The following is a 10,329-nucleotide window of genomic DNA, read 5'->3' on the forward strand; positions in this document are numbered from 1 at the left end:
GCAGTTCAGTGAGGGGAAAAAGGGCATTCAGCTCAAATGTTCCAAATTGTTCCCTTTTAACTCTAACTTTATTTTATTTTTTTTATTATAAATAGTAAAAATTTTACGATAGAGCTAAAAAAAAAAATGCATATTTGATAAAATTTGCTAAAATTTTGTGTCAAGTTTTAACCGCTCAAATGTGATTCTAAAAAAATATTTTATGAATCCACGACATTTCAATTATACATCAATTTTATTGATACATGTTAAATCTTGTATCAAAACATGTAGTTCTAAAATTTAAAGTATATGAATGTAACTCATTGACTAAGCCCATTTTTTATTTAAAACTCTCTTTTTTTTCAAACTCGATTTTAATGTATATTCTTTTAATAAAATAATTTTATACGTAGTCTCATTTTTACCTTTTAACTACATATTTTCAAAAAATAAAAAATAAATCTATTCTTAAAGAATTTATGCAAATAAGCTCTAAATAAGTTTAAAAAATATATTTTTAAATTTAATTTGAAATCTCATTTATAATTTATTTTTTTTTTCTCCTTAGAAGATCAAACTCCGAAGCTCCTGGGAACAATGGAAGCCCTAGAAACAATTCCGCGACTATGCACCCAAATGACCACATGTCAATCGCCGTAGTATATCTGCGCTATGTTAAAGTCTCAAAGCATGATATACAACATAGAACATGTTTTGAGTAATTATAACCCCTGCACCACCAGAAAAACTAAAGGGAGTGCAGAAGTAAAGTTTCTGGATGCATGTAGTTTAACCCCACTGAGTGGCAACAATCCAGGAATATCAAGGGCTTAAAGAGAGAAATATATACTTGACCGAATATTTTAAGGATACTGATATCCAAGAAGAACCTCAGGAGATCTATAGTAGCGACTCTGCAAAGAAACTTTATCATTGATAACATATCAACAATATAAAGATTAAAAAGTTGAAGTCTTATTCAAAACCAGTATGTTACCTGAATATAAGAATAAACTGTACGATCTTCCATACATGCTGATCCAAAGTCTATAATCTTGATTTCTGCCGGCTTTACACTGTCAATTTATGGAATAATTATTACAAATAAAGAGAACAAGATGCAAAATACCAGGTCTAACTGTCCAAGGTCATCAGAGTAGCTAACCTTGTACATAAAAGAATGTTTTCCGGTTTTAAATCACAATGAATTATGCCAGCATCTTTCATCAGAGCCAGTCCACGCAATATCTAGAACATGGAGGAGAAAGCATTTTATAACACTTACAAATATACATGACCATTGAAGGGAACACCTATCTTAAAACAACAATAATCTGAAGCAAAAAACAATGAATAACCTGTTTTGAGAATAGCTGCACAATGCTCAATGACAGTCCCCTAAAATGATTTAACTTTATAAGCTCATACCTAATGAGAAAATATCAATTAATGAAAGCATGGTTACAATATGCAACCCCAAAAAATATAAATAATTTTATATGAAAAGTTATTACTACTTAAACAACTTACAGATTGGTGTCAAGCAGCTCAAAAGCGATGCACAAGTGTCGTTGATGCACAAAATAATCATATATTCGAACAATATGGTTCTTATCTTCGGGATCAAACTTCTTATTTAACTAGGGAAAAACAAATAACTGAAGAAAATACAGTAGTGATTCAAATCAAAGAACATGACAATCCAGCTGAAGCAGGCCTTACTGTTGTTAAAATTGAAACTTCAACAAGTGCTTGCTGATAGTAAGCAGGTAGATTCTTAATTATTTTAACAGCAACAAAGCTATTTGTTTCAGCAACCCAGCACTTAGCAACCTGCCCAAATGTTCCATGGCCAAGCATATCCTTGATAATGTATCTGGAAAAAAGAAAAATGCATTGAACGGAAACGTTGTAAATTTTCCAAAGAAGGGAAGGAAGACAAGAAAAAGTAACATTTGAAGAAGAAATACTAAAGTGTAGGAGAACATATATTTTCTTTAATCTTTTAGCTGTAAAGAGTGGAAGGAAGACAATATGAGAATGGAATGTATATGATTGAATGGGTTCGATGCAATCGAAATTTTAGAAAAATTATATACGATACGAAGATCCTACAAGGGTAGAAGGTCAATAAAGAACACGTCTTTAACACAAACATAGAGGAAATAAGCATGTTAAGATTTCCAACTTCCTTCCTCTCCCTGATCTCTCTACCCAAAAACGAGGGCAACAAAGAGTACTAGTATCACAACATAAAATTTATTTTATAATAAAATAAATACTTAATTGCACAACCAGCAAACAATCACACTGATTCCAAAAACTTGAATAAAAAGAACAACAAAAACTAGGATTCTTTAAGCTCCAAAATGAATATCTAGGTCACCAAAAAGTATTAAATTAATTCTTTAACACTCACTCCATTAAAGAAACAAGAATGGTGCCAAGACACTCTAAAGCAATTCTCTCGTGAAGCTCCCCATTTAGAAGATTCAGAATATATGTACCTGAAGTGGAGAAGCAAATGAGAGAAGAAACTCTCTTCAATTTTTAATCAATGCAAATAAGGCAAATTGATTGGAAGTCTTTCTAATTCCTTTATACCTTGTACGCTAGGACCTTAAGTCATTCTCTATCTGTGAAAGATCTGTCCTCGCAAGTATTTTTAAACAAAGATTTGGTTACACTAGAAGCTCCCAGTCTGTTTGTCATCTGCGAACTCAATTCCTTCTGAGAGTATTTATCCATCAAGCATAATAACAAAATAGCAGGTCTGATAAAGCTTACGGGATGCAACTTCAGAAAACCAGAGATCACATAAATAACTTGTACTACTAGGGTGTGTTAGAAAATCACCCTTCAGCAGTTATCTACATCACAGAAAGGGAACTCACTTATTTCTCAATCAAGCGAGATCAACCATTTTGAATCCTTATTTTCCTTTTTTCCCAAAATCTTACCCCACCTGCTATGGCAAACTGAATTCTTCGAGGGTCATTATCATTCAAAAAAGGGTCCTCCACGCCGACATTTATAGTTGTTCACCAAAAGAACACGTCAATAAAATAAAAGACAATTTCCAGAATTTCCACAACAGAACAAATCCAAGAAGACAATTCCCCGTAATTCTTCAAGTAGCAAGATAGTTGCCACCTAATAAAAATTCTACTCAAGGTTATCGTATATCTTCATTCGGGTCAGCCAGCCTCTCCTTCGGGGCTTGCTAGCCTCTTATATCAGCAAATCTTGTGCATTCACATCTCAACCCAAATATTCAGTTACACCAATCAATCAAACAATCATTCAATTTGTGCCACCAAAACTTAGATCCTGAAGTTCCTAGACAAATATGCGCAACAGCATCCCCAAATTCAACTACAATATATCAGCCTACTCTCAAGAAGAGACAGAAACACATACCAGAAGTTCAAACCAACCTAAACCCTATAGCTTATTAGATTTGTGAACAAAAATATATTTCTCACCTTCCTATCTTGACTCAATCATATTTGGTCCTTTACTTAGAAGGCAATAGTTCGTTTCATATAGTCTCCATTCCATGGCAAAAAAGGCAGTGGTTACAGATATTTCCATTTATGTGAAAGCATTCCATCCTGCACGTGCATAACAAATAACCTAGGTCGCTCCTACTCTTCTGTCACCATGTTGTCCCTGTCTACAACACAAACCTTGACATGTGAACATTCCAAGTCGGATGTCACTCTCCTACATATGATACAATTCTGAAGCAGTTGGCAAAAGTACAATTTACCAAGGAAATAACAAGACATGTCTCCTGTCAAACTTTTTCATTGTATAATTAATATTTACTATACCTCAAAAAAGAAATGCACTCATTTTTGTCCTATTCATAAAGGATATGATCCTCTATAATAATCCAAGTGTCCAAATTAAGATAGTGTATTTGACACTGGCACCAGAGTCTAAGCACCATTTTGGATATCCAAGCTGAAACACAAAAGATAAAGAACATGAAAGAAGTCTGTATTTAGGAGATCTACCTCTCTTTATAATTATTACATCTATAATTAGCAACCATTAAGTAATGCATTTCCCATCCCCAACTGGCTGTTTATGACAATGACACATCCCTCATCATACTCTCATGATCACCAGTGATAAGAAACATTTTCCTACCAAATTAATATGAAGAAGACGTGAAGTATGCTATAATCAATAAAAGGAGAGTAATTAAACAAAATCAACCTTCGCTGTGTCTCTAAATTAACCAACGGTAAATTTACAGTAAGAATCAGGTCTGAGTTCGCATTATCACAGCCATCATTCAACACCCCAGTGGATGGAGACGTCAGGAACCTCTTCGGAATAAATTCTTCTGAATAACCAAATTGAGGGTTGCATATTTGATATATCTCAACAATGTCCTTAGTCAATCGTGCCACCAACTGCAATATGAAAATAAACATGTCAAGGAGGGGATCCACTAGTTCAAATTTTCATTTCACAGAGTATCCGGGTTCAGAAAACTGGCATGTCAAATAAGTTGTACCATCTGCTGTACTTGTGGCTATCAAATATTTCTACACACTAGCAATTAAGACCATATTATGTATTTACCAAAATACATTCATTCAGCAATCCACTCACTCATCAACAATCAAATATCTTTTCGACCAAAGTAAAAGATAATTAATAAATAGACTTCATTGACTCCATTGAATTTGTTGATACCACCACTTGTTCTCCCTACTCAAATCTACTGCGTTACTTTACCAATTACCAAGCATAACTGGTACAAATGCGAAATAAGGAAATAAGAGTAGAAACAGATTTGCATAAACATTTTTTCTATTGAATGGAAAAAATTTTCAGGATACAAATCAGATGCCATAAAATTGAAAAGCCACAAAATTCTTAAGGAGTAATTTTTCATTTTATGACAAAATATTTCCACAATATACACTTGTCTCTGAGAATTTGATCCAACTAAAAGCTGTGATACAGTTGGAAGATAACAAATTTGAGTCAGAGCACAGTAAGTTAATAGAGGAAATAAACCAAAAAGGAATTATAAATAGAATGAGACAATAATATTTATTTTTCAATTCATATTACAAAATCATAATTAAAAGAGCTGAAACAAAGACCTGTGAGATTTCAAAACTCTAGTCTGTCTATGAAATCACGTTTTACATTTATGAAACATACAGAATCACTGAAGATTATAGCACAACTGTATTTTTATTTGCTGAACAGTACACGGATGTCTGCAACAGCTTCTACATGCTATTATTAGGCTATGAAAGTAATAAAAACATAAATCTTTTATCCACTCAGAGCTTCGACAATTGAATAAGGTCAAGACCACAGCTTATGCAGACTATCCTTGCAAACTTGTTTAGTGCTAAATCTTTGTTCACTCTTATTTCATCTTACAGGAGTCAGCTACGTACCTAAATAGTTTTTTTTTTTTTTTTTTTTTAAATTCCACTTTATCAGCTGCCATCTCCAACTGAACAAGTCTTCATTAACTACTAAAAATATTAAACGCTCGTCAGACTATCTAACTCATTGAGATCAAGGTCAATCAACTTTAATGTGCAGGACAACCTTAGGGCCTTTTATTATTCATAAAGAAGAAAAGTTATGAACTACGGAGTAGAAACTTTGAAATTCTAAAAGAAACATAGAACCAATAGGAAGGTGAAGAAAATAAGAAGACAAGGAGAAAAGGAGCATTTTTCCCTTGCAGGGGTTAGGGAAATCACTACACAATCTCAAATTGTCATAATGATCAACTCTACTAAAAAAATGACAGCACAATATCAGTATTTGAATCCCATATTTCAAAAGTTTATCTTTTTCTTTTTCTTTTTTCTTTTTTTTTTCCTCCCACTGGATGTCAGTTTCTTTAACACCCAAATGTCTATTGAGAAGCAGAATGGTGGGATGGCGTTTTAACTTTGGGATGTTACTTCACATAGAGAGCAGTATAGGAAAACTGGAGGAAGAGAAGGTCTATTCTAAAACGAATAAAGAAACATGAAATTCTACTTTGCACTGCTAAATCTCTACATTGATCACGATAAGAACTTCGAAATATACTAGCTTGACTTCATATTTGAGTTTGTCTTTGACAATATTCAAATTGCAAGGGTCTAAATCACGCCACCAAACGTAACCTCGGTGAAGACTGTGATTGTTCGTGAACAAGAACCATCATTTTCTACAAGAAAAAAAATTAATTGTTTATTATTCAAGTACAAAATTACATTCCATCAAGAGAACAATCCTTTAGTAGCAAAATGATGACGAGAAGCCAAGAACACAACATGTCTTTAATTATTTGTGTATTATTCAAGTACAAAATTACATTCCATCAAGAGGACGATCCTTTATTAACAAAACGATAAAGAGAAGCCAAGAACAAAACATGTCTTTCCACTCTAGAATGACTAAAATAAAAGGAAAAACCCTTGAACTCCTTAACAATAGAAACTCATATAGATCCTGAAAAAAATGCCTCTTCACATAAATTAACTACTTTTCTCCTTCCCTTGGGAAATCCAATTTCTTTTTGTCCAAATCACCCAAAAGAAAGCGAAAACACCAATTTTTGCACCAACACCCCCATCTTACCTAGATCAAACCTAGTCGGATTATCAATAATACATTACAGCTCCTTGGGCTAAACAATCAAAACCACTTCCAATACAAGCTTAAACTATAAATATCTAGCAATGTCAGCGTCACGCTGTGAAACAAATGGATTAAAACATATATTGAAGGGTAAAGGAAAAAAGAAATGACATCTCCTTTAGACACGACAAGCATATCTCTATGATGTATGGTCCACTAGCCAATGAAATATCTTATTCTATTAGTAATGCAACATTTTGTTTCTACATAACAGATACTATGAAGGGAATGGAAAAGATAGCGATATCTCCTTTAGACACAAGCGTCATTCTTTTTACGAGAAGCCAGAAACACCTTGATTTTGTAAGGAATGCAAGATTTTCAAATAAAGCTGATTGTACTAGAGATAACGGAAATATATACATATGAATTATACATGAAAATATGACTTACAAATTAGATACAAGGATCTCACGTTTACAATCTTTTGTCCAAATGAAAACACTTGAACATAACAGTCTCAATAATAGAGAGAAAATGTTAACGGAATAAGAACCAACAACAGTTCAATGCGGTAACATTTTAAGGCCTCTTAAATTATTTTCAGTAAATCAAAATCTCATTGAGAAGGAAGGAAGAACAACAAATGAACACTGTATACAAACACAGGACATGCAATATGAACGCAATAACTCTTAAAACTAGTAAAAAAAACTTCAAAGTAGTTGTGCTTATTAGTAATTTATAGTGCTAACGTTCTGGCGTGCTCATCTAGAAACAACAATAAATAATTTGAATATGCAGAAAATTAAATTAATTTAAAAAAAAAAAAAGATCACTTACAGGCCTTCTAACAACAACTCTCAAAGATTGGGGCCTTGTATCAGTGTTTACAGAAGGCGAATAAGGACCAAATGCAAGCTGCCTAGGACGCCATGGCATCAGCACTGATGCTGACGAAAATGATGTTGAACTCTCATCCACTGCCTGTTCCAATGGCTGGGAGTCACCTTCCTTGCTACTACTGTTAACCGCATCCATCACCACCCCTCCTCCCACTAAACCCCTACCCACCACAGCTCTACGTGTGTTAAATGTGATAAAATAAACAATTAGAAATAAAAAAGACCTCAGAGCTCAAGGGACAAAATTCAGCAATTGGATTGCCGCTAGCAGAGATGGTAGAATCCTCCGGAAAATTCAATGAATTTACCAGAAGATTGCAGTCCCATCTCTTCACCCACTCAGAACTCACAAAAAGAAACGAACTTTGACATAATCAGATACATCAAAAGGATAATTTCGAGTTTTCCTACATAAATACCGCCGTGATGAACGATGCCGTATAAAACAACCGATTATCTGCTCTCCAATACGAACAATTAAAAAAATAGAAAACAAACAAAAAGATTCAGAGAAAAGAAGAAGACAAAGATCAAATTCTGAATAGGGCAATGGCTCGGTATCACAATCCCTGCTGCTACTAATCAGAAGTCGATAAACGTAGATTGAAAAATGTGAGAGAAAAACAGAGATTTCAACAGCCACTGTTGCTTCTTCGAGAAGGCGATTTCAGATTTTTTTCACCTCTTACAAGTTAAAATTAAAATAATATTAGAGGATATGCTGTAAATCAGCTTTAGGTTTGCTAAGTAGAATTATTTTACTGTTAGAGATAAAGAATAAAAGTACCAATTTTGGTCACTAAAGTTCAATTGATATTTCAAATTGCTCCTAAAATATTTTTTCCGTCGTTGTTGTATCCATATAGTTAAATAATTACAAGTCTTTAAGAATAGAAGTGCAGTTCAGTGAGGGGAAAAAGGGCATTCAGCTCAAATGTTCCAAATTGTTCCCTTTTAACTCTAACTTTATTTTATTTTTTTTATTATAAATAGTAAAAATTTTACGATAGAGCTAAAAAAAAAAAATGCATATTTGATAAAATTTGCTAAAATTTTGTGTCAAGTTTTAACCGCTCAAATGTGATTCTAAAAAAATATTTTATGAATCCACGACATTTCAATTATACATCAATTTTATTGATACATGTTAAATCTTCTATCAAAACATGTAGTTCTAAAATTTAAAGTATATGAATGTAACTCATTGACTAAGCCCATTTTTTATTTAAAACTCTCTTTTTTTTCAAACTCGATTTTAATGTATATTCTTTTAATAAAATAATTTTATACGTAGTCTCATTTTTACCTTTTAACTACATATTTTCAAAAAATAAAAAATAAATCTATTCTTAAAGAATTTATGCAAATAAGCTCTAAATAAGTTTAAAAAATATATTTTTAAATTTAATTTGAAATCTCATTTATAATTTATTTTTTTTTTTTCAATTTTGGGCTGATTTGCACATATGAAAAGTTTGGACTTATAGTTGTATTTTTTTTTATTTTCTTTTTTTTTTAAATAGAAGGGTGTTTTGGTCATTTTATGTCAAAATGGTAAAAGTGATATTTAGCACAGGAAATAAGGGCAAAAATGTCAAACAATGAAAGGTATAGACATTTTCCATAATAAGTATGAAAGGTAGGTATGTTTTGCTCCAATTACCCCATATAGAATATTGTAACTTTTTACCAACTTGACTGGGTGCAGTATAAAAGCAAGTTTGACTAATACAGTTTTTTCGAATATTGAATTTTAACTTACGAAAAAAGAAATAAATGGAAATAGATAAATATGTTCCATATTCTTTTCCCTTACTCACTTTAATTGTAACAATTGTTATACAAGAATGTCTGATATAAAGATTATAATTATTTTTGGGATACATAATCATGTACATAAAGGTATCCAAAACCCCTCCAATAGGGGGCGCTTGCGACGTGCTACATGGAAAGTCAGTTTTTCGACCTCATTTTTAACAAAATTTGTTTAGCGTTTGTATAAGTTTCATTTTTTTTTGTTAAGATTATATTTTAAAATAGTAAATTGATAGAGAATGTATGATTAAAAAAAAATAATGTTTTTGGATTTATGTGTAATATTATTTTATTGAAAAATATTTATTTGAAAAGGAGAGATAAAAATATATATTTTGTTTAGTATGTACATAAGTTAAGTATAATTTTAACTGGAGTATCAACGACGCAAAGATAAAGAAAATGAATATAAATAACCAATGCTCGTCCAAAAAATCAAGAACCTACCAATGGTCTTATTGTGATATTATTAATTCCAAGAGTTGAGCAATCGAAAATAACTAGAGATAATTCCTCTGTTCATGTAAAATTAAAAGTGATTAAAATTTTACTTCTTTTTTTTTAATTCAATCAAAATAAAATCATTAATTTCGATTACAAATTCAAAAATTGCCCCTAACTTGACACAAGATTTGCAAAATGCCAACATGCGTGCATAGGAACTACACAACCATTCTAAATGCAGGAATTGTCCTTATAACCATGTTTTCAAATTCCAAACTTCAACATGCCTATTTCAGATCCGCAAATCCTTTATGCTTTAAAAGTCCAAATTTGTACTATCTTAAGTCATATATGCACTGACTCTTCATTACTAGATACTTTACAAAATCCAAAATCATTCTTAGATTTCGCTATCCTCCAAGGGACAGAAGATGCTCTACTTCTTCAAATGGACACTGAACATGTTCCTTGCTGCACCTATGTTCCAAGACAAATCCCAAGGCTGAATTTGCTAAACTTATTTTTGAGTCCTGGATTACAAGTTACGAACAGTCACATAAAT

At 32.2% G+C, this 10,329-nt stretch overlaps 1 protein-coding gene across 1 annotated transcript; it reads right to left on the bottom strand.

Moving 5' to 3' along the window:
- Positions 1-529: 529 nt before the first annotated feature.
- LOC111381971 (dual specificity protein kinase YAK1 homolog) lies at positions 530-8,221 on the bottom strand. The gene is made up of 9 exons (XM_023005813.1): positions 7,447-8,221; positions 4,210-4,409; positions 1,705-1,858; positions 1,513-1,622; positions 1,341-1,410; positions 1,148-1,230; positions 980-1,058; positions 856-896; positions 530-647 (listed from the first exon to the last, which is right to left on the bottom strand). The coding sequence occupies exons 1-9, from the start codon at positions 7,642-7,644 to the stop codon at positions 530-532; spliced, it is 1,053 nt and encodes a 350-aa protein (XP_022861581.1). The 5' UTR covers positions 7,645-8,221.
- Positions 8,222-10,329: the final 2,108 nt, after the last annotated feature.

The sequence above is a fragment of the Olea europaea genome, unplaced genomic scaffold (genome assembly GCF_002742605.1).
Source record: "Olea europaea var. sylvestris unplaced genomic scaffold, O_europaea_v1 scaffold2412, whole genome shotgun sequence".
Lineage (NCBI taxonomy): Eukaryota > Viridiplantae > Streptophyta > Magnoliopsida > Lamiales > Oleaceae > Olea > Olea europaea.